General features: G+C 38.5%; 3 protein-coding genes across 5 annotated transcripts in view; all 3 read right to left on the reverse strand.

Moving 5' to 3' along the window:
• Window positions 1-7,957, reverse strand: part of vps13a (vacuolar protein sorting 13 homolog A) — a 46,187-nt gene extending 38,230 nt beyond the window's left edge. For all 3 annotated transcript variants that reach the window (XM_074637828.1, XM_074637826.1, XM_074637829.1), the window contains exons 1-14: window positions 7,779-7,957; window positions 5,267-5,310; window positions 5,124-5,166; window positions 4,946-5,041; window positions 4,464-4,565; window positions 4,006-4,115; window positions 3,739-3,798; window positions 3,495-3,554; window positions 3,097-3,177; window positions 2,340-2,397; window positions 2,106-2,233; window positions 1,887-1,993; window positions 1,581-1,752; window positions 233-295 (exon numbers count right to left, since the gene is read on the reverse strand). In XM_074637828.1, the coding sequence (XP_074493929.1) occupies window positions 233-295; window positions 1,581-1,752; window positions 1,887-1,993; window positions 2,106-2,233; window positions 2,340-2,397; window positions 3,097-3,177; window positions 3,495-3,554; window positions 3,739-3,798; window positions 4,006-4,115; window positions 4,464-4,565; window positions 4,946-5,041; window positions 5,124-5,166; window positions 5,267-5,310; window positions 7,779-7,878 (1,224 nt within the window). In that variant the 5' untranslated portion in view covers window positions 7,879-7,957. The remainder of the gene's footprint in view (window positions 1-232; window positions 296-1,580; window positions 1,753-1,886; window positions 1,994-2,105; window positions 2,234-2,339; window positions 2,398-3,096; window positions 3,178-3,494; window positions 3,555-3,738; window positions 3,799-4,005; window positions 4,116-4,463; window positions 4,566-4,945; window positions 5,042-5,123; window positions 5,167-5,266; window positions 5,311-7,778) is intronic.
• Window positions 7,958-8,636: 679 nt separating this feature from the next.
• LOC141770185 (C2 calcium-dependent domain-containing protein 4C) lies at window positions 8,637-11,201 on the reverse strand. The gene has a single exon (XM_074639836.1). The coding sequence runs from the start codon at window positions 11,155-11,157 to the stop codon at window positions 9,904-9,906; it is 1,254 nt and encodes a 417-aa protein (XP_074495937.1). The 5' UTR covers window positions 11,158-11,201; the 3' UTR covers window positions 8,637-9,903.
• A 12,657-nt stretch (window positions 11,202-23,858) lies between these two features.
• foxb2 (forkhead box B2) lies at window positions 23,859-25,960 on the reverse strand. Its single transcript, XM_074639837.1, has one exon. The coding sequence runs from the start codon at window positions 25,368-25,370 to the stop codon at window positions 24,429-24,431; it is 942 nt and encodes a 313-aa protein (XP_074495938.1). The 5' UTR covers window positions 25,371-25,960; the 3' UTR covers window positions 23,859-24,428.
• Window positions 25,961-27,758: the final 1,798 nt, after the last annotated feature.

Raw genomic sequence — 27,758 nt, forward strand, 5'->3', positions numbered from 1 at the left:
ATTTCTGCGTTGATTTTGTTCTTAAATCCATTGGCATGAATGGAAAAGTATTGTTTTCTGTAACCGTGGAAAGTAGAATAGTGGAGATATAAGGATTAAAAGGATATTTGAGCACAGAATTTGGTAGCTACAATACTGTAGTCACTGTGGTTTATTCTACAGATACAGTACAGTACAAAGTAAGCACACAAAGTGAAGTTGCCAGCTATTCAGTAGGTGAGACAGAGCTTACCTCCACCTCAGCCTGCTGTCTGGCCAACGTGATGTTAAAAATATCCAAGGTCTTCTCAGGCTCCTGGGAATAGACAAGACAAGCTGATTAGAGCTTTTAGCGGCTTCTTGCTACTCCATGCAGGAAGGCATCAATTACTAAATGTCCACTATTAATCACAGGAATGGAAAAGATGATGCTTACTGGGCAGAGCAGAGAAGAGACTTTAGATTTAATGTTGCATTTCTCTCTGAGGTACACAATCAATCTCAGATGCACTTCAATCAATCCTTTTACAGGGTTGCAAACAAGATAAGTGGGTAATTATGGCTAGAGCAAAGCATCACTGAAAGGATATTGAGAAGGGAATATCTTTGTAATTAACTACTTGCATATTATATTACATTTACATTTCATACAGGCAATGAATTATGGTTACTGTAGTCAAGTAGGTATTTGCCAGCGTTCAATGGGGCAGAAACAGCAGGTCTGAACGTGCACTAGCAGTAATGTCCCACCAGAAATACATTTAATAAGATAAAAAGTTAGTCAAAAAGGTCCAGAACTCAAAGCCACACTTATCAAACACACTTCCCTTCCCTTCCCTTCCCTTCCCTTCCCTTCCCTTCCCTTCCCTTCCCTTCCCTTCCCTTCCCTTCCCTTCCCTTCCCTTCCCTTCCCTTCCCTTCCCTTCCCTTCCCTTCCCTTCCCTTCCCTTCCCTTCCCTTCCCTATCTACCCACTTTGGCCTCTGCACCAACAAATCCTCATTTCAATTTCATAAAATTCAAATACATCTTACTAGCTTGACAGATACAGGATCTGTCAAAGCATGTGCAAACAAATATATATTAATAATAATGGATGTGTGGTAAATTCTTTAACAACAGAATTCCAAATAATGTAAGCAATGTACTCATTTTATCTATTTGAAATCAAAGCATTATAATGCGGGAAAGACATTTCTTCTAATAATCAAAGCCTTAAATTTATCCAGAACTTGGCGACATTGAAAGAAAAAAAAGAAAATGTTGTGTTCACCCCTTCTCCTAATATCATATGAAGCTGTCAGTGGTTCAGATATTAAGGATCTGAAGAGTAGGGCTGCCCCCTCTTAGTCGATTAGTCGACTAATTGGTCATTTTGGTCTTAACTGACTAAGATTTCTTTACATGATTAGTCATTTATTATGCTTTTTTTCATGCTGAATGACTTATTTCCAAGAATCTTATGAAATAAAATTGAATGAGTGGTAGTTGACTAAGAATTTCTTTGGTCGAGGACAGTCCTACATAAGAGATAAAAGTGCGACACTAGATATCGCCTTCCCATCCCCCCGCTCAGGTCAGCTCAGTTCAGCCCTGTCCCACCTGGAGTTCCTTGAGCAGCTCCTCGCTGGGCTTCTTGCTGGTGATTTTGGCCTTGTAGAGCTCTCGGTAGCGTTTCACCATCTGCCGGTGACTGCGAATGTGCTGCCATGACCACATGTGGAGACGAGGCTTCACATCCACCTCCAGGATGCCTGTGATCACGTACCTCCACCTGCGAGGTCCGACAACAGAAGCTCAGAGTCAACTTCACAATCTGCAATATTAAGTATCAACACATGCAAGGGTGGTAAAATGTCATATGTGGCATTCAAAAATCAAAGACATATTGTAAAAGTGTTTTCACACCATATGTGGGTATTCTTGTTAACGTGGACCGCGGGTCTGTATTTCCTGTACGGCAGATTCCGTGACATCATATCCACTGAGCCCAGCAGCTCCAGGATGCTAATGTACTGGAAAGACAGGAAGTAAGCAATTACTCACTGGCAAAGAGTACTGACAGAAGTGCATTTATCATCACTGAACAATTTCTTATTTGCTACTATTTTTAAACACAACACCTACCTGGGGTCTGTTGAGTTCAATGGCCACCTCACTGAGATTGACCATTAGGTCCACTTTGGGAAAGGAGAAGTCCACATCTGACCTGGGATTCATCCGCAATTTAGCGCCCGCTGAGATAGGACGAAAAACTGTGGACCAGCAACAAGGAATAGATTATTAAAAACAAATTGTTCACCTTGGCTTAATGATGTTTTTATGAAAAATGTGAATAAATTATTACAGTGGGACACTCACTGAAGTCATGGCTGATAGAAAGGGTGTTGTTGGTGTCCATGCTGCTCTGGAGACATTGCTACAAAAAGACAAATGTAGAGGAACTTCGTTTACATTTTACATTTTTTTCTTTACTCAATATTTGCTTAACCTCTAAACATATTTCAGCTCTTTTCGTTGCTGCTTTAACAACATGCAGAAGTAAACCATCACAACACCACATTTATAAACATTCTACTCATTGGGCTTATTCTAGAAAGAGCCTTTGTGGATGAAATGAATGGTTAACAAAATCTGCATTGATCTCTGAAGGATTTGCAGAAGCCTTTTTCCAATATTCCCCAAGATAATTTAATTGCAAAGGCTTTAAAAAGGATTCTTCATATTGTTACTTTGACACAGTTCTGCTGCCTGAAAGTGAAAGCTGGCAGGCTGACACTGTTCTGTGTGCCCACAATAATGAGGTTGTGTCTTCAGCCTCAATAAAGCAGAATAAGACAGACATGACATAACTAAATTCACGCTGTTGGAGACAAGGTACAACACAGTAATAAGATAAGATCAAACTTTATTGTCCCTTCACACGGAAATTTGTCTTACATCACATGCTCCAAATAGTCAACAGAATAGCATAAAACAGCACTAAAAAACATCTGCAAGGTCACTCTCCAGCAAACATCAGAAGACACGACACAATATAGCAGCATCTGAGAAAAACACACCCTCACGCACTCATACACAAACATATCCCACATCCAAAAATAATAGGGGGACTCACCAAGGCCTCATCTGCACTGTGATTGGAGAAGAGTAAAGAGTTGACATTCCAGTAGGCAAACAAGTTGTCTAATTGAACCAACTGAGAAGAAGGAAAACACAAAGCAATTAGAGTAGTGCAGATGCTTATCATGAGGACGAAACATAGCTGACAGTGTACAATGATTTCTTATGTTTTGAACGGGGCCAAAAGTAAGGTTATGAGGAAATAAAATAGGTTCCTAGAGCAACTGCTGACAAACTGAACCAACTGGTTCAAATTGCCAAAAAGGTTAGATTAAGTTTGAGTTTAAAGTAATCAAATGCAATGACAAAAAAAGATGCAGATTTGATATTTCCTATAAAATATAAATGTATAGATTAGAAAGTACGTAAGGCATAAGTGGTTGAATTTCTTACCTTGAAGAAAAGCCGGGAATTCTCATCCAAAAGTCTGGGATTCCAGTTCTCATCAGATGTCTGGAAAGGTCAAACAAGCAGTGAGATATTCATGAGATTAATTTATTTTTTCACATACTGTATATATAATTATGTTAATAATTAAGTTAAATTTGATGTATTAATTCATGATCAAGAAAAACACCGTAATTGCTGAATTTAATATAGGATATAATCTGATAGAAGGGACAATATAAAACATTACCTGAAGACTGAGGTTTTTAAGTGACACTCCAAATGACAAAGGACAGTTTGGATTAGTGACCTGTGGAAAACAAACAAGAGAAATTAGGTTTAAGCCTATAGACTGATTAAGATTATACTGTATTTACTTTGCATGATCCATGCTGTCATTGTTGTGGGATATAAAGTGCAACCACTTCTTGTTCCCTGTGTTTATCACTTACTGCTTACTTTACAAACACAAATTTGAGTTATACTGCACATAAGGTAACTCAGGTTGAATACTCACATCATCTTCATAGCGTACGTGGATGTTAGAGATCTTGACCTGCAGGTTTTTGATGACCTGAGTGACAAGCTTCTCCACAAAGGTGTCCTGCTTTTCCACATCAGGGCTCTCTGTCAAACACAGACCAATATGATACATATGAGACCTGATCTGGTCCTGCAGCTTTACTTTAGGAACAAAGATTTGACCTCTTGCTCCCTGATAACAGGGGTAACAAAATTATAAATCTTTCTTTGCATTCCTTTACATTGCTTTTAAGTACAACATACCATCATCAAGTTGGCATCTTTTAATTTTTTAGTTATATGTTTTTTTACCAACAGTTATTCATTTGGGTTGTTTTTCACTCTTCCTCACTTACACTCTTACAGCTGGGCTAAGAATGTCTCTGAAACCTGTCAAACAGCTCACACATGTTTACACACACATTCCCCTTAAAATCGAAGTTGAACCCTGACCTTGCTCGGCAGCCTTCAGCTTTGTGTCCTCTATCCGCTGTAGCTCCCTCTGACGAGCCTCCTGTAGCTGCTTCTCCTCCTTTTCTGCATCATACTTTATACCTGGAAAGAACGGGATCAATACAAACTACTATTTGTATGTACATCTAAAAACAATTAAATATACAGAAGGTTACGCTTGAGTTTCCTGTTTGTCCTGACAAGTACTTTAGGATCATGAATAAGTGAGAGACCTTCTTTGTCCGACTAATGTGCTACACCTTGTTTTTGTCTCTGCTAATCATAAGGGTTATTCATTACACTGAACATGATATTCCTCAGTCATTAAAATGCAAAGATATTTTAAAGTGTTTTTAAATTTTTAAAATGTAGGCACTGCATGTGTCTACTGAAATGGTGGGAATCAACAACATGATGCTATAAAGTATGATGAGTACTTTAATCTCTAAATGTATTTAGCTGGACATAGATGATGATCTTACTTGCTGTGGGGACTATGAGCAGATAGACGCCATCCAGTGTCGCCTCTACTGACTGGGTGTAGAGGTTCTTCCATGGTATCTTTAGCTCCAGCCGTCCTATTAACAGAAACTCAAAATGAGAAAATCCTCTTCTGTAACAAGGGGAAGGTGGCAGATAGGAACAGTAACTACATCTCACCTATATGACCGGCTCTCACTTTAAAAGGAATGTCAAGTTGACTCTGAAAACAAAACAACAGTAAATCATTGCAACACAAATTCATCACGAATGCCAGAATGTAATGCCTTGCTTACTTACTTATACATTTATTTGCAACTTACCAAGGCATTTTCCTTTATTTCAAGATTCCTAAGAACAGCATCACCTGTGATGACAGGAGTATTTGTTTACTGATTGTTAATATGTACATTTTGATAGGAAAAACAGATTACTATTGTGTTATGTGGCTCATAGAAACACTGTCAAATCTGTGATGGAATTTTCTGTCAATTCCTCTCTCCTTGGTAGGGTCAGAGTGTTTCTCAGAGTGTCCCTCTGTTGACATTATTGGGTTGGATTCCTGTCTAGGGGAGCCGCCGTTATCTGTACAGCTGTGTCTGTAGTGGGGACCATAGAGCCAGTTGCTGGGGCAACCAGAGATCAGAGATCAGAGATGCCAGAGGAACCGAGTAAGTCAAAACATGATAAGGGTAAAACACTGAGCACCAGGGAGGAAGGGCAGAGTTGTGAGGCTTTCATGCAGAGAGCACCTCAATGGTGGTGACCTGAGAATTGCTCCTTGATCAAGCTTCAATAAACCTTCTGTGTGAGACATCAACAGCTCCGGGGCCTCTTCCTTCCTATTGAGTTAACTTGTGTATCAGAAATTCCACCACAAAATCTACAGAGGAGGTCTTTTGCCTATGTCTATTGATTTAATTCAACACTCAGGCAACGGAAAACATGTTATTAAAGCCATTCAGATAGATAGAGATATAGATATATAAATAGATAGATAGATAGATAGATAGATAGATAGATAGATAGATAGATAGATAGATAGATAGATAGATAGATAGATAGTAACTTTATTGATCCTGAGGGAAATTCAGGTTTCCAGCATCACAGTTCCACAGTGCAAAACATGTTAGTAAAAAGGCAGTAAAAAAGTTAGTAGTGCAAAGTACAAAGTACAAAAAAATATACCAGATATAAAAATACAAGGAGATGAAGAAAACTGTCAAAACTGAATATAGTGCAGGGTAACTGCTGTGATACAAGACTATTAAAAAGTGCAGAAGAGACTGTTAAAAATGAGTATAGTGCAGGGTAACTCCAGTAGCTTAGTCTAAAGTGCACTGTGTGCATTATTGTCATTATTCATGACAGGTTTGGTGAAACTAAGGGATTACCTCTGTGGTTTAGCGGTTTAACTAGTTGGTACTAGTTGGTACATGTTTAGCAGCAGCTCTGAAACCTCTCTTCCAATCCTCTCAATGCTCTCTGGCTGAAATCAGGCATGGTGACAAGAGTATTTGTTTACTGATTGTTACTATGTACATTTTGATGGGCCAAACATATTACTATTGTGTTATGTGGCTCATAGAAACACTGTCAAATCTACAGAGGAGGTCTTTAGCCTTTGTCTATTGATTTAATTCAACACTCAAAAACATGTTGTTAAAGCCATTCATGACAGGTTTGGTGAAATGAAGGGATTCACTCTGTGGTTTAGCTGTTTAACTAGATACAACATGTTTACAGCGGCTCTGAAACCTCTCAATGCTCTATGGCTGAAATCAGGCATGGTGCCTGAGAGCCGCACCAAGTGGACCACCTGTTCCAAGTGCTGTACTAATGGGATGGAAGTTGCACAGCTGCTCTGCCAAGTCAGTTATGATGGCATTTATTCATGACACATTTATTTAACTTTAATGTTGAATCAAGTATGTTTCTAATAACTGCAACAGATGCTTGAAGACGAAATGAACTTAAGGAATTAATGCACTTCACTGATTAATTATATATATTTTTAAATATTTGTATGAGAGCTACAAGTTCTTTTAACATGGTCATGGAGCATATATACTGTATATTTGTATTCTGGGGTATCGTTCCTATGCAGAGGGTAGTTTAGTTTATTTATTGACTACACTGAGGGTGTTTTATATTTTAATAATTTATTTATTTATTGTGTTGAGTTGTGCTACTTATTTTGTACTGTAATTACCTTGTGCCTTTTCTACCTTTTTTCTTTTCTTAAAGCTGGCTCGGTGTAAACTGCTCAGAATTACAATGTACTTATAGGTGCGAAAGGCAAATAAAACTCTTGAACCTTGAGGCATTATAGATGCTTTCTAGCTTCAGCAAAAGTAAGCCAATTCTTTGAAGAGCTAAGTCAGATACAATTTCTAGGTCACAATCTAAACTAGTGCCCTCACCATCATTGGCCTGTGGTAAATCAGAAAGGTCAACTGTCTCTGTATGGTGACTCCTATACAAGTCCTGCTTAAAATCACGAGGATGTCAAGATGAGGATGTGAGCAGCTCTGTGGCTGCTGCCTTGTGACAGGGTGTGACCCTGAACTGCTTCTCTGAAACTCACATAAATGCACTGAGCAAACAGCCTTGACATAACTGTAGCAGTCAGATGAGGAACAATGCTAACAGATGTATCTATAAACTAGTATTTGGCTGCTCTGTGTTGCTCACACTGGACAGCTAAACGTTGAACTATATATAAACTCACACTGACAGCTGGCTGGTGGCTAACGTCTGTTAGCATTAGCTTGGCTGGATAGCATGTTCACTAGCGAGCTAGTCCACTAAAACAACAAACACTAGTTCAGTTACCTCCCCAGATGCCGAGCTTTAGCTGCGAGCTGTCGAGGTTGACAACGTAGTCCCCTAAGAACCGGTTGAGGACGTCTACCACCAAGCTTTCGAAGACCATTTTGTCGTTTCTCTCATCTACCTGTCACCATGTTTACATTCTGAGGACTCGTCTGACTCAACGCCTCAACGTCACGTTACGACGTCAACGCGGTGGGCGGGGCTTTGACGTCATGACGTACAGGGCAAGGCAAGTCTTTTGCCTATGTCTATTGATTTAATTCAACACTCAGGCAACGGAAAACATGTTATTAAAGCCATTCAGATAGATAGAGATATAGATATATAAATAGATAGATAGATAGATAGATAGATAGATAGATAGATAGATAGATAGTAACTTTATTGATCCCGAGGGAAATTCAAGTTTCCAGGATCACAGTTCCATGGTGCAAAACATGTTTGTAAAAAAGGCAGTAAAATAGTTAGTAGTGCAAAGTACAAAAAAATATACCAGATATAAAAATACAAGGAGATGAAGAAAACTGTTAAAAGTGAATATAGTGCAGGGTAACAACTGTGATACACGACTATTAAAAAAGTAAATATATTGCAGAAGAGACTGTTAAAAGTGAGTATAGTGCATTATTATCCGTCCTGCAGACCGTCCTCCTTTGTTTTATTATTTTTTTATTTATATACATATATAGCACATTTCATACACAAAGGCAATTCAAAGTGCTTTACATATATATAAAAGCAAGATAAAAGAGCACAGAGTGCATAAGATAAAAACGAATAAAAGAATATAAAAGTATAAGTTAAAAGAAAAAAATTAAAGGATAATAAAAACGATCAAAAGACAGTAAAGTACAGCATTTGATCAATTAAGAAAAGCGTCTGAGAACAGTTTGATCTTGAGTCTAGATTTGAAAGTGGCCACTGTTGGTGCATCTTTGATCTCAGGCAAAATTCACCGACTGCTAAAGAGCAGAGGGGAACAGAAGCCAACTGAGGGCATAGGGTGAGTAGATATATCTAGCAATGTGTGCTTTTTCTTACATAGTTGCTGTCTTTAATAATTATATTGGCAAAATACAATATCCACAAATTCAAAACCTTTATTTTTATGACTCATCAACGAAACCGAACAGTACATAGACAATCACAAATACAAACAGTATAAAAGGATGAATTGTGCTATTTTTTTTAATGTTTTTATGTAAAGACATTTTTCTTTCCTTTGGTCTCATCAGTGACTTAAGTTAGACAGTAAATAGGTAAGTAGGCTGAGTTATGTAAGTAAACTCTATCTTTATAGCTTTCTTCAAATCAGTAGGCTTACTTAAAATGTGCTTTACAGAAGAAAGACAAGAAAAAAGTTTTGTTGGTGGTTGACAAAGCTTTCTTGTCACAAATGTGCATTAAGGTGATTAAGAGGGTATACCAAAAATACTATATAATAATTACATTTTTAATAACTACAATTGTATATTGTGTGTACTGTAATTGCATACTACTTCTTGACTTAACTGTACAATATTTTGTGCAATAATTAAACTGTGTCATACTAATGCTTTAATACTGCATTTATACTGGACATTTCAATAAATATTATTTAATTCTTATTTATACTATTCTTGGCTTTTAAATTTAATTAACACACTTTATAGATCCCACTTCTCAGCATTTTTTTATTTACTTATTTACACTGTGCTTATATATTGTATGTGTTTGATGTACATATTTGTACATATCTCTTATATTTCTCATTTATAATGTTATTATTTATCTATATTACTCTACATATATTGTGTTATATATTGTAGCATTATGTACATAATTTACATTTTACATACTCCTTTATTTCTATTTTTCCTCATATTTCTTTATGCGTATTATATAAGAGCAACTGTAGCATCCCAGTATTTCTGATTCTGATTCTGTACATATTTAAATACTGTTCCCATGTTGCTTAATATTCCTACCATCTGGGATTTATTTTACAGCAGCTACAAAATGCTCATACAGCCTACATAAACTATATTATTTATTATGTCCCTCTCTTCAACCTTTTTCTTTTGTAGATATTGTAGTAATTATCACATATCATGTGCTGTCTTCCCACCAAATTACACAAAATGAATTATTCCTCTACCCGTTTTTTAAGAGGCAGTAACTGAGAGAGTGGTTTGGTGATCACTCCAATCACAGTCCCTCTCCTCAGTCTTCCAGCTGCAGGTTTATTCACCACTTTTAACCTGAGCTGCAGTTTCAGCAGATCGTCGGTACTGAGCTCTGTAAAGTAGAAATCTTCATTAAACACAGGGCTGCGGCAGTTCCTGATGGTGGCGCTCTCCTGCTGCTGCAGCATCCCCGGGGTCAGACACAGATTGACTGCACAGTTCAGGGTCCGTCGGTCAGTGTCATCCCTTAGGCCTTCCACAGACACCACACGGACTCTGACTGTGGACAGGGATGAGAAGGTGTTGGTGGAGACTGTGCTGTGCTCGGCGAAGAGGCAGACTCTACCACGGCCCTGCAAATGGAGGACGTGCTCATGTGGAAGTCTCTCCTGGTACTGCAGAACGTCCAACGGAAAGAGGACAGGTGGGGCTAAGGTGAGTGAGCTTCCCTCTAAGCTTGGAGGGCTACTGGGCGAGTTTATTAAATTTAAAACCGCCCTTTTCCACCTCCCTCTGTTCTCCCTGCTGTCAATTAATGAAGGACAGGACGTTGCTCCTTTAAGTCGGCCACTACCTGGTGGGAAGTAGAGGGAGGATTTAGCAGTATAAGGAGAACTGAGGGGAGAGGAGTCACTGGAAGAAGGTATTGAAGGTGTTTCACTTCCTGTGCTTCCTGTCTCTGAAAGGCTTTTGGAAGAAAACAGAGGGGAAAACCCTGATAACTTTTTCTTGGGCAGGTTAGTCACCTTTGCCAGCCTGGGTGCTGCAGTAGGAAGGCTTCTATCAAACATGTTATCAGGGCACTTTGAGTGGAAGAGAGATTCTTTCCTTCGAGTGTTGGGACTCTCATATATCCCAGCCAGGCCATACCCCTCTGCAGAGAATGGCAAAGGTTTCTGTGAAGCCTTCCAAGCCATCGACACATCACCATTCTTCGTCTTCATGTCCTTCGTCTTAGAAGTGCTGCTCTTGGGCATCTGGTTCTGACGGAGCAGGAAAGGTGCCGTCGTCTCAGCTTCCAGCAGCGGGCTCCTCTTGCAAAGCCTGGGGGGCAGGCAGAACTCTGGTATTGTGTCTGGGGTGAGGATGTTGTTGTGCAGAGAGAGACTGGCCTTAGAAGACAGAAAGATATCCTCCTCACTCTTCCCAATGTAACGACTCAGCTCCAGAGGAATGCTCTCCATGCTCTCCATGATCTTCCCAAAGACCCACATAGTTATTTTCGGTCGATGTGAAGTCTTTGTAAAGTTCAAACTTTTTTCCTTTGGCAAAAAGAATAAAAAATATATAATTTAGGTGAATCAAAAAAACAATGCACGAAACAGAAGTTACACTTTTCAGAGCTAGAAAAAGATAAATTGTAAATATTTTCTTCTCACCTGCTGAGGCCTTGATGTGTCCACCTCTGAAGAAAGATCCGTATGAGTGTGACGGATGTGCCAATGACAGATTTTAAAGGTGAGTACGAGACTCTGCGTCACTGGTCTGACGCCCCCGCCGCCTGCGTCAGAAAACAGGATGCACACATACACACACATCACAACACAGTGTATAGAGTCACTCAGTGTCTGTGGGAGACTGGGTGGGTGGCAATCGGGTGCATCGGTGTGCACTTAGTTGTGCTACAAGGATGTGATGTCAGCATCAGCCTTGAAATGTGCCTATTGTACTATAAATAAAGGAAGCCATAGTCACGAAGCATTACATGTGATGCTCTAAATTCCACTTCAACACGCAGCATTCCCATTCAAAATACAATTTAAATATAAATTATAACTTTGATACTACATCAAATAAATGTTGATGTCTGAGGTCAAATATTTAAGATATCTTGAGTTTTAATATTCACAACACACCACTATTAGATTATGTGTGACCCCGTACTCTCCTCTCCTCTATTCATTAAATTCAGCTTCAAACACATGACAAAACACTGCATGGTGTGTTGTGGTCATGATGATTTACGTAGGATCTGCTTTTGAGAGAGCTGACCTCTTGTTCAAAGACAGGAGGCCTACAGAGAGCACCCACCACCTCAAAGACCCACTGACCTTTAAACAACCTGACACATACCTGCCCGGATGTTTATTATAGGCAACAACACATTTCTTTTAAAAAATCTTATTTTCATGTAATCGAGGGAACATTTTGTGATTTCGCATTGACCCTTAACATTTTTAAAAAGTAAAGAAGAAAAGATCAGTAACTTCACATTAATGAGACCAATACTGTTTAGTCTTTTTTCATTAGATGTGCAGATGTGCTTGTACATGCAGGTATGGCTCCTCTACACTCAGCAGAAGGAGAGGTGACCTCCAGGTGTTTATGGTTGTGGTCACTGTACTTTCTGCTAGAATTGTAGGGTTACGTAACATCCAGCATATATTAGTTTGACTGCCCTTATTGATTTTACTACACTTGTAACAGTGAATGCCAACTCAGCATATGAATTACTGAACATAGAGGGTGTTCTGTATCTGCAGGATGAATTCATCCCCCTCAGTCATTCAATTTCAGACATTTCAAAACATGATTTTAGTTATTTTGTTATTTGTCTGGATAAGTATGGAATAAAGAAAAGGGGAGAATGGAAATATATTTGTGATTTCAGACTATTGCACATATTCTGTTCTCTAAAATACAGTATATTCAGAATTTTCTAAAAAATAAATTGATAATGCAAGCAGTGTTTTCCATGCTACTTGGAGCAGGCAGCCAGCGCAACCAAAATGTTTACCACTGTGTGATACAGTGCGGGCCAAAGCGAGGTTGGTGTCGAAGCAAGGCAAGAAGTACAGCGTGCGACACCAAGTCAATGGACTTTAGTTCTCTTTTATAGTTCCTTGGTGAATTGTAGATGAACATCCTTTCTGTAAGAGGTTTAAAGTATACAGTTATTTAAATGTACATGACAAAAACTGAATAACATTGCACTGTTTTAGCATTGCAGCTTGAATGAAATGCTGTGCATTGAACTTGGTTTTGGCGTTAATTGATTTCTATGAGCTATACCTAGCTACAATCTTCTGGCAATTATTTGGCAACATAATAGCATAGGCTATATGAATGTATGTCAGAATGTAACCTACATGTTAATAATTTGAGTTTAAAACCATTTATTTGCAAAATAGACTTCTAGCTATTTGTACTCAGATGTCAAATATGGTCTGAAACTATAGAGAGGTTTGGTAAAGTATGACATTTTGATTTGGAAAATGTGTAGGAACCCTGTGTATTTATTAATGTGGATTTGTCATTTTTATATTGTTATATTTTCATTATGGTTTGATATCTGTCCTATAGGTGTATTTATTTATGTGGAATTAACATTTTCACATTGTTATATGTACAATTTACACATGCCCAGGGACAACAGATGGAAACTAGTGTGCTATATTTGGTGCAATACATTTATTGTACACTCTTCCTGTCTTAAATAAAGCAATGAATTAAATACAATATTTGTCTTGTTTCCTCAGCCTCTCTGTCAAGATATCAATTTATTATCCTTGTTTTATGTCCACATGAATGGAATTGCATTATGATAATGTGTTTGTAATAATTAGTATCACGTCTAGTCTAGATTATTCTGTTTTTGGACTCTTCATGCCTCTTTCGAAAATGTTCAACTAATCAATAAGACAGTGTCATTTTCTATTAAAGAACGTATGAAAACTGCATATATTTCATATTATCAAACACTGGCACCATGTACTCTTGTACTCTGGAAGGCCCTTTGAACAATGTGAGCTTTTCAACCACAAGAGGGCGTACATGGATTAGATTTACTGTCAGGCAACCTCAAACTTCTGTTTGTCTCTGGTTAAGACATCAGTGTCATATAGTTAATATTTTGTATACATTATTAAAAATATAACATCCATAAAATTGATTACAAATGAAATGGAAATCCCAAGGGTTTAAAGTCTTCACATACAAAAACACACCCACACTCGATACACCTGTCCCTTGCTTCATTAAAATGATCCGGTCTTATTGTTCTAATTAATCAGTAAACAAGTGAGAAACAACATCACTGCCCGTCTGCTTGCATATGTGTGTGTGTGTGTGTGTGTGTGTGTGTGTGTGTGTGTGTGTGTGTGTGTGAGACAGAGAATGAATATGAAGATGATGAATACGTTGGGGAGGAGTCAGGGGCCTCCAGAGCGCCCAGGGGTCAAGAGGCTTTTTGTGATAGTGAAGATGGACTTTATTACACCAATAAAAACGTGGAGTGCTCTCCGTAATGGAGAGATAAATGATTGGGAGTCAGAGGAGGACCTTTGCCTTTAACCGCTGTCACTACTGTAATTAACGCTAACGAGAGAACAGGGTATTGTTGCCAAATGTTCTACTGCTGTCGAGTGCATTAGTGTTAAAACCTTTTTGTTCTGGAGCTCTACATTTTTCAAATAATAACTCATTATTTTTTTTATTAAGTGGACTTCATTTTGTTAATTCATTGGGTAGAACAAGATGTTAAACTAATCAACCAAAATGCTTTAAAGGTCTTATTCAATATATCCTTTTTATTTCATTTTTATTTTACTTTAGGGTTCATTGTGAAGACTTTTGTAGGACTCACACTCACAACCTTTAGAAGACGTTTCTATTTTTTATTGAACCATGTGTAATTCCATACCCAGCGTTTGAAAAACAATAATGTACTTGTCAAATATCAGCTGAAGTGGAGTCTATCTGTGTGAAGTGCTCTGTAATTTAACACCCTCTCACTATAGAGCTACACTCTCTTTTCTCAATTTCTCTCTTTTATGCTACTAACATATACGCAACAAAGCAGCACTTCTCAGTGCCTTGTCCAAAACAAGTTTAAAGGCCATGCACATATACAAGTCTAATCAGCAGCTTCTGGTTATCTGAGAGTTAAACCAATAAGGACCCAATGCAAAACAGCCAGACACTTCACCTCTGCATTTATGTACATTATAATTGATGTATTACAGGCTGTAACTTCATCCTGCTATCCGCCTGCCCAGAGCTAAAAGTGACCTTTTAGCCTTCTTCATCACAAAGAAGGTACAATGGAAACTTTGACTCTGTTTTCATGGAAGTTGACTCTTTCAAACCTGCTCATCTGCGTGTTAGTGGTGATTCAGTTCAGTGTAGTGAATGGGACCGGATGATCAAAGATCAGTCAAGCAAGTCTTTTTTGATTCTACGTGGTTAGTCTTTGTTTCAAGCATCTCTAGCTCCAATTTCGAAATGATAAATCAGTTTCATGCGTGCTGTGTATCCTGATAAATCGTCAGTTTGCCGTTTGAAACTCCTACTTCTAATCCTTTTTGCAAGTTGATGGACAAAACCGTACACCCATTTTGTGAAACCATATAACTGCAATAATGAAGGCACAATGAAATAATCATGCATCATGTAAAATTAGCATACATTATTTAGTGTGATGTCTCTCAGAGATATGGTATACAGTAAAGAAAGGTAACAATTTGTACAATTAAGAGTTTCTAACTACATGTTTAGATATGAGTATGATGAAAGCCCTCTTGAGCCCGTACAGAGTGAGATTATGTGGAATAAACTCTTGTGAGTTAGTAGCTAAAGCAGACAAGAATAAGCAGCACAGATAACAAAACTGAAACACGCAAAAAAAATATTTCTTTTATGAGCTTCCTCAAAGACAATGTTTTTTAACCACTGCAATACAGAGGAGGGACAAGAGGACACTGAACAATATAAAGCGTAACAAAAAAATGTTTTCATTACAGTAGATATAATTTGAGACCAGCAAACATATATATATATATATATATATATACACACACACACACACACACACACACACACACACACACATATACATATATATACATTTACAGTATATACATATACACATATATACATACACACACATATATATATAATTTAAAGTATTTAAACAGTTTTAGATTATTTCAAATGTTTAAGCGCATAAATAGAAAAGGTTCAAATCAATTAGGTACAATAAAAAGTCAGTTTTAAATCCCTAGATTACACATAAGCTTAAAGAAATGTGTCAGAACAATCAATGATTTTATTAGTCTGATTTGAGCAGTTTGATAGGGGCTCTAAGAGACTCATTTTCACTCTGTACCTTCATGTATAACCAAACAGGTCTAACTGCCTAGATCCAAGGCAGTTTTAATAAGCCAAACCTTTGTTATAAAGTTTTCTCTGTAACACTGCCAATTATTATGTTTTACCATGACATTGTGAGATGAGATTTATTCCAAGTACAAACTCTGAGCAGGGGAAGAGCTGATGACACACTTTGTTAATTTCCATTTCACTTTAATCTCTATTATTGAGGAGTCAAAAGAGCCTATATGGGCAAAGCACTTAACCTCTTATAACATTGCTGAAGTTTTTTGGCCAGACAACATCCAGTCTAAAAGTGGGGAAGTTGGAAAGGAGAAAGAGTGGGAAGGAGGCCAGAATGGCTGAACCATTGACCTGTTTTGAGTCGATAATAAAATGTAATAATGGCTAATAAGGTGTAATAATTTGGGCCAATAAAGATAGGTGGCAGATTGGAGATGATATGAGCTGCGTCAGAAGACCTTACATCAGTCATAGAGAGTGAGCGGGACGAAGGAAAAAAGTGTAATAGGAGAAAGAGAATGGGGTACATTATGAAGAAAGGACAGAGAGGAAGAGTTATAGTAATGTGCGGTGGTCCAGAGTGACCTGTCGTTAGGACTCTCTCCCCCTGACAACTTCTCTCTGTATCAGGCCTGATGCCAATATGCTAATCCCCCTCAGATGGCCTTTTCATTGGCTCATGCTGACTCCCGTCGACACGTGCCAGATGAACCCTTGTCCCGCTACTAAAGACCACGGCAGTGAATATGGCAAGGCGACCATTACCAAGATAAGAGCAGATGTAGCCGTATGCCGGCTGCCTGCGTGCCCTGAATCACATACTGTTAAAATAAGTTATCACATACTGTTAAAATAAGTTATCACATGTACCACAACTGTACCAGGTACCACTACAGTAAGCAAAAAAACTCCAGTTGTACTTTAAAGCACATGTGGTGTTTGTGGTGAGAAGTAACAGGGTGAATGTAGGATATGATGAATATCATGAGAAGCGGGAAAAAGCAGACATTGCCCCTCCCTCATTACTGCCACGAGGTGCCCTTGAGCAAAGCACTTAACCCCCTACTGGTCCAGTAGAGCTGCTCAGTGGCCAGCAGATCAGAACTGGGCAGCGTCTAGGTGTGAATGTGTGTAACTGTGTGAGTGTGATCAGAGGGCTCCTGAAAAAACTCTCAGCAAAACTTGGATACATTAACCCTGGATAAATTAAGGTTAAAAAAAATATTTTCAAAAGATTGGTATCTAATGAATGCCATATGCACATGAAATAGAAATCCCCAAAACTATTATTAATGGATTAATGGAGTAAATAAGGAAATATTATACGACAGTAGGCAGAATGTTTTTGGCATCATTGGACAAAAATCCCATAATAACCTTTCAGCATATTGTAATTCAAGTGTTCTGAGAGAAAACTAGACTTCTGCACCTCCTCATGGCTCTGTTTTCAGGCTTTAAAAAATCTATCCCGTGACGGGAGATTTTGACAGCAGATTGACAGCAGACCTCAGATCAGCTCTTACTGCTTGTTTTCCTCCGGCCTGTGACATCTTGCAGATGTCGTTAGGAGCCCCGGAGGACACAGAGGAACATGATTTTTTTTAGGTTACCTGTTTCATGTACTACTGTCACGAAATAGCGACCGTTTTATAAAAATAACTTTTTCAAATCATATTTGCTCCAATCTCGCCTACTTCAGCTTTAACTGAAGTGAATAACAGTACAAAACACATATTTAATTCAGGTCAAAAACTAGTTTGCTCTGTAGACATCTGTCTGTTCTTGACTGATAGAGTTGCAACTATGACGTCCTTTATACGCCAATGGGAGCGTTACCCATACAAATTAATTAGAAAACAAATATGCAATTCCTTAAAGTGAAAAATAATATTTTGACATTCTTCAAAGTATATTCTTCCATGTTTCTTAAGATATGGCTCTTACACTGTAGGTGTCTTCATTAAAATGTGGATGTAGTATACTTTGATGCAAAGGACAAATTGTTTGTGAATATTATTTGCAGACACTTTAGCAAATTGATTAACAAAGAGTAAAATTTCAAAATACAAAACCATTTGAAATTTTAATAACCTAGAGATAATTTAAAGACAGAATAATAGGATTATTAATTAGCACATTTAATTGTCCTTGTGTAACTCTTTTGCTAATGGTTTTCGAAAATGCATAATTTAAATGTAGATTTAATTAATCTCTTAATTATCACAATCTCTCCATTATGTTTTATTGTGTAGTTCCATGTATTAACCAATTGATTACATATAACCAGTGAAACAAGTCTATAATTAATAATTGCACACTTCAGCCTCCATAAATGAGATCATTGCAGCAGCAGGTGAAAGAAGGTGAAATATTGTGGATTATTTTACATGTAAACTTAAATATGAGATATATAGATTACTATAATTATTTTTTATTCATATAGCCAACAGATTTAAAAAAATATATAAATAAATATGTGTATACAACACGCAATAACACTGATCAAATCTGAAACCATATTATATTTTCCTCAGGAAACAAACAGGCTTAAATCCTGTCTTCATTTTAGTTCTTGCATCCCAAAATGGGATTTCTTCAGTTCATATTTTATTTGGATCTATCTTTATTAAGAATATAGTGTGTATATTCACATATGTGCAATATGGGTAATGTGCAATATATGTCGTTTGTGGTTTACATTGTTATGTGTTTCTCTGTTTACATGTGGATTGTTGTTTGTTTTTAATGTTTCTGTTTATTGATGCTGCTGTGGAGGCAGCTGATGGTGTGCAGCACAGAGTCCAAAACAAATTTCCCCAAGGGGACAATAAAGTGTATTGTATCGTATCGTATCGTATATTTTACTTAAAGCACTACAATGTATTCTTATGTATAATGGAATTTGGGTTCCTACATTAAAAAAGAAAAGTAAAAGTAAAGAACACACGTGTGTTCGGAGCTTGTGTCATTACAATTTACTGTTTAAAACATAACTAGACAGCCAGTCCATAACAATGAGTATCGCTGGACTTAGAGGAATTTAAACACTGTGCCATGTTGTATTTATTGTCACTGTCTCTTTCAATTCAATTCAATTCAAATTACATAATTCGGTAAATTGTTTCTGTCTGTCTGTCTGTCTGTCTGTCTGTCTGTCTGTCTGTCTGTCTCAAGGTCCTCGTGTACAAATCTCGTCAGACTACATTAGGAGGTCAGCAGTCATCCTGTAATCTGTGACAAAAAGAAACCTCTTAAGAATATTACAGTTTCATTACTTCTGTCAGAGGGTATGAAGACCTAATGACCTTGTACGGCTGTACATCTCTCTCTCACACTTTGTCCTTTTATCCTTCCTTTCTTTCTCTTCTTACCTCATTTCTATATCTTTGTCTTTGTCACACTCTTTACTTTCTCTCTCTGCATATTTCCATCCCCCATTTATTTAGATTTTTTCATGGTAAGAAAAGCGAGGAAGCCTGAGCAAATTTCCAGTAGTGAGAGTTTTTCTAATGTTCTCTCTTCGCTGTATTCTGATTCTGCAAATAATGAAACAACTTGATGCATTTTAACTTTTAATAATGAGGGCTTTATGAAGGTCATTTGATAGACAGATTTCTGTTCTCTGGTACAAATTGTTTAACAAAGTTAATAGTTGCTGTAATGTAGATTTATGCCTCCGTTTATTGTTGAAATGGCTCCACTGAACAAGGAATCCTCATACGGCAATTATAGATTTAAAGAAATTACACCAAATTTCTGTTATCGGATGTGTCCGATACATTGAATAAAAGACTGAAACAAAGAATAATATTTAAGGTTGTTCATGTTCGTGTGCGTGAATGTGTATGTGCAGCCAGTGCGCTTGAGTTATGCGAACGGGAGATCAGATCGATGAATTAAGCTGCTCATTATGATGGCCTGCTCTTGCTGGTCATTAAGAAAAACGCATGTAGAATTTGCCACCTTGGCCCCTATGAAGTGTGGGTAATTACCACTAATGTATCATCGCCTATTCAAGACTGTAACGTTTCGTTTCTGAGGGCTGACAGTGAAACACCTCTGACCTAAATGTTTTATTCATTCATACGACTCCTATTATTCATTTTAAGCTCATATTTCACATGATTAACAGTTTTTTCCATATTAATGTCCCGTACAATTTTATCAGAGCTAACTGTTTTTCATATGGTGTAATATTATATTTGTATTGTTCAAATGAAATATCATATCACTGTGAGCCTTCCTAAACCTATAGGGTTGTTGCAATGGATGCATGAGTAGGGGTCAGCTTGTTAGAAAAACCAAAACCAACTCACAAACATAAACTCATTTTACAGGCTGGTGCACAGACTACTAAGTTAATTAACTTTGTCCTTGTCATCAGTGTCTTCACTATTATCTATTTGTTTTTGTATATTGCATGCTTGGAGAGTATTACGTAAGTAACCAACATAAGTAGTTTTGAAACAAATTTTAAATTGCCTTTGCTTCTGACTGAGTCTTTGGCTGCATTGTGTTACATTATTCTCATATAAACTGCTGTGTTGTGTCTTCAATTGTTACATGTTTTGATATATTTAGAGCAGTGATTCTCAAACTGGGGGTCGGGACCCCCAAGGGAGTCACAATATCATTTCAGGAAGTCGCCAGATGGTTTTGGAGAAAAAAATTAAAATAACATATTTTAGACTGGGAAATGGTTTTAACATTCGTTTTAACACATCGCCTGCCTCAGTGATATTATTTGCCTCAGAATAGATTTTATTGAGTGTGTTTGTGAGAGCCAAAGTGTGCATGCACATGAGTTTCTGATGGGGGATTTCTGGCGGGAGAAAAAGTCACGAAACATGTCAAAAATCCACAGTGCCTGGAGCACATTGGAAAACGCCTAGGTACTATCTATTAAAACTAAACAAAACTGTGAGTCGCAACTCAAAAAGGTTGAGAGCCACTGGTTAGAGAAGAGTCACCAACAAATCATCTGATAGAAAACTGGATTCTATTTTGTTATATTTTTTAATTAGTCCATGTTATTTATTTAAAACCTCGTCATTATTTTAAGAAGAAATCAGTTGAGTACGTACAGTACAGACAGTGTAATTGCTTCTACAGCTTCTGTGGTTTTAATTTTGGAGTGAGACACTGAAACATCGCCCTGTGTTTGGCATTTTTTCCTTTATTTACTGTAATCATTTAAGACGTTATACATCAGTTTGATGACATTCAGCTTCTGATTCAAATTCATATCTGCAAAAAACTGAAGTCTGGCCCGACCAAGTTACTGATCGCTTTTCATATCAAAGTGAAGAGAAGCTTTACGGAGCTGGCTTTTTTCTTCTGAGTAAAGAAAGAAATGTGATTTTTTATTATATTTTTATTTTATTATACTAGTAACCAACTATTAAATTTGTCACCAACTATTTTGATAATTGATGAATTTTTTAAGAAACAAAAAGTCTAAATTCTCTGATTTCAGCTTCTTAAATGTGAATATGTTCTGGTTTCTTTACTCCTCTATGACAGTAAACTGAATATCTTTGAGTTGTGGACAAAACAAGACATTTGAGGACGTCATCTTGGGCTTTGGGAAACACTGATCGACATTTTTCAACATTTTATAGACCAAACAACTAATCAATTAATCGAGATTTTTTTTATATATATTAATCGACAATGAAAACAATTAGTAGTTGCAGCTTTAATCTGATGACTACTTTTGAGTTGGATATTTTTAGTTGTTCAGAATGTGCATGTCTCAGAGATGGTACAAGTAACTTCCAAGTGCATCTGTTTCTCCAAAGAATTACATTCAATCCAACTATTTTGTGGAAACACATTGCTACACTAGATTACGTTTCTTATCAACATAGAGCAAAATTAAACACACAACCAGATGCAGGATGAGATCCAACACGGTAATGGGAGCCTGCATACCAACATGCCTACAAAATAAGAGCATCTAAGACTTATATCCCTATTTTAAAACTTGCTCCGGAGACTGAAAATCATTCAACATATGCTGTTAAATGCTTTGACACAACCAGCACAATGTCTCCCCTTATAAAAAATAAACTGCACATATACCTCCTATTAGCCTGTGCATAAACACATGTGCACATTAGGAGACCTCATGTGATATTATGATTCCAGAGGCATCTAACTACGGCGTTGTGAGGACAGAGGATCATGGAGGGTAATAATGGCTGCATTATTACTCCTCTTATTGTGTCTTAATTAGTGGCATTTAATTATACACTAATGCAGTGAGGGCTATTAAAGACATTGAGGCCTGCTGATCAGGGAATTAAAGCAACACACGCACACACACACCTACAGGCAGAGGCACACACTTTTCACATAGACACTGAAATTTCAGTTCCCTTTAACTAGGGATCACAGACACCCTGCGGTGAAAGTGTGGGCGAAAATGTGTGTACGTAGATAAGAGAAAGTGATAGATGAGAGGAGATAACCTTTGGAGATCTAGGTGCAATAGAGGAAAAACTAGAGAGAAAATGAGGAAGATATAGAAAGCAGGTTAAAATAAGAAGATGATGAGGGAGAAGAAGATTTGGGTAATCACTATTATATGTATTCTGCTCGTTAGCAATGATGCCAAAATAGGTTTTAATTCTTCCCTCCCACGCCTCTCCTCCGCTGGTGCATCTCAATTATTTGTTCAGACGCTGGTGTGACAATAGTGTCGGCTTTGGGAGCCTTTGGGATGCTAAACAGGGGACAGGAGGTTGAATATAAGTCATTTTCAGTGGGCTGAACCTGGCGCTTTGTGCTGCTGGAGAGGAGAAGCTTCAAAGCTGCGTTTAAACAGAGCAAACAAAAGAGCAAAACTTGATCCGATCGCCCCTGCCTGCTTTTGAAGTTGTGAAGCTGCAGAGTGTCGGCTGCTCATATCCATCTTATGGAGATCATACACACCTCATGCATCAGTACATAATGCCCCATTCCAGATGTGATGACTGTCCTGAATGTGTACACGTAATGATAAATTATGGAAGATGATAGCTTGACTTCAATCTAATGAGCAAAGTTCAGGCAAAATTGTTTTTCACAGTCATTTTAGAATTTTTTTTTTTTCAGATGTATCTCTTGAATTTGGGGGACTCACTCATGTTATGTTGAAATGATGAACATTTACACCATCCACCTGCTAAATTCTTTGATATTCAATATACACTTCCCCTGTGATCAATCACAGTTAGGTGTTCTTGCTTTGTCTGGGTCAGTCCAGAGTCAAAAAAGCTCAAGTGACTTTCACATCATTATGTCTTGATTCAGTAAAAATGGCCAAATTACTGAATGATCACAGGTTTCACTCTTACCATTATTACGGTATGTTCCCTACACCGTTACAGCCAAAATATAGTTTGAATAAAAACAAATGGGTGTTTTAATTAAATTGGGATCTGTTGCATCTGAAACACTGCTGGTATAAAATAAGGGAAATAAATGTATGCATTTCAGAGAGCAACTGGTGGCAGTAACCTGTGCTGTTATATATTTGTTGTAAACGATGATATGAGCTGTACTTATTACAATATTTAATAATTTTGGGTAGAGAAGCAATTATTACACACGCTAAAATAAGCAACATTTAATCATAAATGAATGCACTTGAAATGGTGTGATTTTTTGCATCACATTAATTAAATCTCACAGTAATTTAATATAAAATAATGCCGGAGTTTAATGGGATTTATGTCATTTTTTCATTCAATTGTGGTGTGCAAACAGTGATATTTAAATAACTACAACACCAGAGCAGATTCGGTTTTAAGTTCTTTATGAATATTCTCAGATAAATAGCGTTATAATACAAGCATAACATTTTCAATTCACTAGTAAGTAACACACAAAAAAGTGCAACAGGCCTAATTTAAAAACATGAAGGCCTATTTGTCTTTATAGCCGGTATAGGCCTGCCATAGATTAAAATAGAACAAATAGGATAAGAGCAAAAAAATATAAACAGAGTTGTTGGTTTGCATTTGGAAATAATTTTAGACAGTTTGTCTCCTAAATGAAAGCTTTCTTTGGGTTCAGCGTGTCTACTTGTCTGATTGTATTTATCAGTGCCACATTACAGTATGTGGTAAATGCCCTCACAAAATTGTGCAAATAAATTATGATTTCAATCAACATGGGTCTAATGAAAAAATTCATTACACAGCACAATGTTAACCTTAGTTTTTTTTACAACTCTCCTCTGCTGCACTTTAACTTAAACTATGATGCTGCTGATATAGGCCTTTTTCTGTCTTCATCTTTTTCTGTCTTTATTCAACAACAACAAATGTCCTTTCTTTGCATTAGCCCATGCACTTTTTCCAGAAATGACCTGCAATTTACCCGGTTAGGACAGCAGGAGAGCCGGATGGAGAGGGTTTCCTTTCCCCTCCAGCAGCAGATCACTCTTCTCCATCACAGACACCGAGGAGGAGCAGAGCTGGGAGCCGGACTGCAGCCCCGTCAGGCTGGGCACTGCACCCAGGGATGGGGTGGGTTTTATTGGCACTGGAACTGCAGGCATGGTTTGCAAGTTGGCACTGTGGTAAAGGCCCTTTGCAGACACGCTGAAGGGCGCGTACTCGGATGCTGCAGGTACATGCACGCCTCCCATGGACTCAGACAGCATCCCAACATGCGGCCACATGGAGTTGACCGGGTAACCCAGGTGGTGCATGACCGAGGTGAGTGGCAGCCCGCTGGCCATCACACCTTTATAGTCCCGTCCTATGATGTTCTCGATTGCAAACGGGTGTTTAAACCCTCCGGACTGCTGCGCGCAAGTGATGCCCCCATAACCCTGGAAGGGAGGCAGCCGACCCACGCTGCTGGCCACGCCGGGTGAGAGGTCGTGGTGGCCGGATGCTGCAGCCAGCTTGCTGTGGTGCTGATGGTGATGGTGAAAGTAGTGCATCATCTGTGAGCTCTTGCAGGCCACATGCTCTGCAGCGCGCATCACCTTGAAGCGCTTCCGTCTCCTCAGGAAGCTGCCGTTCTCAAACATGTCTCCACAGTCCGGGTGCAGAGCCCAGAAGCTGCCTTTACCCGGCTGATCCGGCCGCCGGGGGATCTTGATGAAGCAGTCGTTGAAGGAGAGGTTGTGTCGCAGGGAGTTCTGCCATCGCTGGGTGTTCTCCCGGTAGTACGGAAACCGGTCCATGATGAACTTATAGATGTCACTCAGAGGCAGCATCTTCTCGGAGGAGTTCTGGATAGCCATCGCTGTGAGTGAGATGTAGGAGTATGGAGGCTTCTGGTCGCTGTAGGAGTTCTTCCCAGGACGAGGCATGACTTTTTTTTTTTTTAAGTTTGAATTGTTAAATAAAAAACAGCCTTTTAAAAGTTATATTTTTAAATGCTATAATTTAAGGAGCAGTTTTCATATCAGTCTCCATCTGACGCATCTGTTCCAAAAGTTCTAAGCCATCAGATTATAGAAGCTGGTAAAATGTTCGTATAGAGTATAAATAGTGTATTATAGCCTGAAGGCCTGCTGCTGTCAGGTAAGATCCGTGAGAGGCTCCTGCATCACCAAAAAAAGTTTCTTTTCTCTGTCAAATTATGCTCTTCGCGTTGTGCGTAAAAGTCAATCTCTGTGCGTAAAAGTTAAAAGAGGTCCTCTCTGGTTGAAGGATGCGATGGGCCAGTTTGCTCCGCTGTCTGTGTGGTGTGGCGCGTGTTGCTCCTCTTCTTGTGCGATGTGCTCCCACGCGCCGAGCGCCGTTTTTGTAAGACCCCCGCAGGTCGCTGTCTCTATTATCTGTTATCCAGACACTTAGGGGACACGTCAGGAGAGAGAGGGCTGTATGTGTGTGTGTGTATGTGTATGTGTGTGTATGTGAGAGAGAGAGAGAGAGAGAGAGAGAGAGAGAGAGAGAGAGAGAGAGAGAGATGGGGGTAAAGATATGAATAAAAATGAGGGGTGGGTGGGGTGTTTAAGACATTAAGGCATTGCTTCTTATCTTCTGTTTGCCAATCAAAGAAAGAGTCTTGCAGTAAAGTAGGCCTGACCGGAGTGACTGATTTTAACCACTGAACTGTGTTTAATTAAAGGGAACACTCTTCTCAATGTCTTTCAGCAAGTCACTAGCTGACCCTGACCTTTGACCTCTCTGGTTAAAAAAAGAAAGTAGTCAAATCAGTTTGTATGGGATACTGTAATGTTATGGTATTGGAAGGGCTCCATCGCTTTCACATAGGCTAAAGATTGCTGTGTCGTAAACTTTTCAGAAAGCACAAATTGTCCATTTATAAAATCAAGATGTCTTGTGGTGAGATAACATGATTGACATAACTATGACAAAGAATGTGGGATTTGTATTGCCATACCTAGCGCATTTCACTCGAGGAAATAAATAGTAAAGAACGGAATATATAAATACAACCTCTTTGTTAAATTTGCTCGATTGCACTTTCAGACTTTGCAAACAATAAATCATGTCTTCCTTTGCGCACAATCATCAGCGCGCTACTCCTCTGCTCTCAATAGGCCTACACGAGCGTGCACGCACACAAACACAGACAGACAGAGAAGGGGGGTGATGGGGGGTCTGTTGTTGATTAATTGCTGAAAGGGGAGTCCGGCGGCTGTCTGTCTGTTCAAACACTCTCCGGTGAATCCTACAAGGATGTAAACAAACCTCATCCCCTGCTCTGATTTGTGTTCAGCGGAGAACAACAGAAGCTGCTCCCCTTCCCGTGGATCTTTTAGCCAGGTGTCATGACTGGGTCCTTGACGGCTCCTGTCTTCCCCGGTGCCCCGGTGGGGCCCCGAATACATTACAATAATTAAGCCTTTCGTGATTTAGCCTCCTAGGAGAGAAGTCCAACAATGTAATTAAGGGCAAGCTCGCTGTATTAGGTATGAATATTCAAAACTGTGTCAATTAATTAGCCGGTGTATCTCTCCCGTTATGTCTCGGTCCTTCAAGCCCACTCAAAAGGTCAACTGTGTCGACGGAGAGCATATTTTAAAAGACATCATGTAATTGCAACGAAAATCACTTTTTAGTGCCACTTCGCCTGACAAAGAGTGAACATTTATATATTCATCGCTAAATAAAGAAAGTCGTTGTTGTGCTTGAGTTTTTTTTGTTTTCTTTGCATATAATTGTTTTCCTGGCGCCTGAAAAATGAGTTTTGAAACTCTGAGGCCCTCAGAGGCCAACGCGGGTAAAAGCATCCTCTTTAAACGCCCGGGAAAGATCAATATTAAATCTGTTTTCACAAAGGGGGCCGTTAAATAGACACCGTGGCTGATCTGCATAACAAAATTAATTAGGTAGTCTACGGCAGTCTTCGCCTGCGCCCAACTCCTGGACAAATAACTAGTTGTAAAGCACACCTTCTGGGCATACGGAACATATGCTGGAATTATCCTTAATTGACTAATTACATAAATTACTCATTAAGTTTACAGCACATCAATTATAAAAGATGTATCAATTAATTTTGCATAAATTACAAGCGGCACGCTGCACGAAGAGGGCGGCGGAGGGAATGAGGGTCGCCAGGAGGGGGTCTACTCTAAGGTGGAGCGTTTATATGTGTGTGTGCGTGTATGTGCGTGCGTGTGAGTGACGGTCGTCTGTTTGTTTCCTGTCTCTAATAATTATTTGTTCAGCTTAAGGGCAGAGATATTCTTTCTCTGTCTCCCATTCGCAAAGGGAAAGTGTGG

This window comes from Sebastes fasciatus, chromosome 6, assembly GCF_043250625.1.
Source record: "Sebastes fasciatus isolate fSebFas1 chromosome 6, fSebFas1.pri, whole genome shotgun sequence".
Taxonomy (NCBI): Eukaryota; Metazoa; Chordata; class Actinopteri; order Perciformes; family Sebastidae; genus Sebastes; species Sebastes fasciatus.

Excerpts from the sequence above, each read along its gene's own strand:
- LOC141770185 (XM_074639836.1), bottom strand. The coding sequence starts at position 11,157 with ATGTGGGTCTTTGGGAAGATCATGGAGAGCATGGAGAGCATTCCTCTG.
- foxb2 (XM_074639837.1), bottom strand. The coding sequence starts at position 25,370 with ATGCCTCGTCCTGGGAAGAACTCCTACAGCGACCAGAAGCCTCCATAC.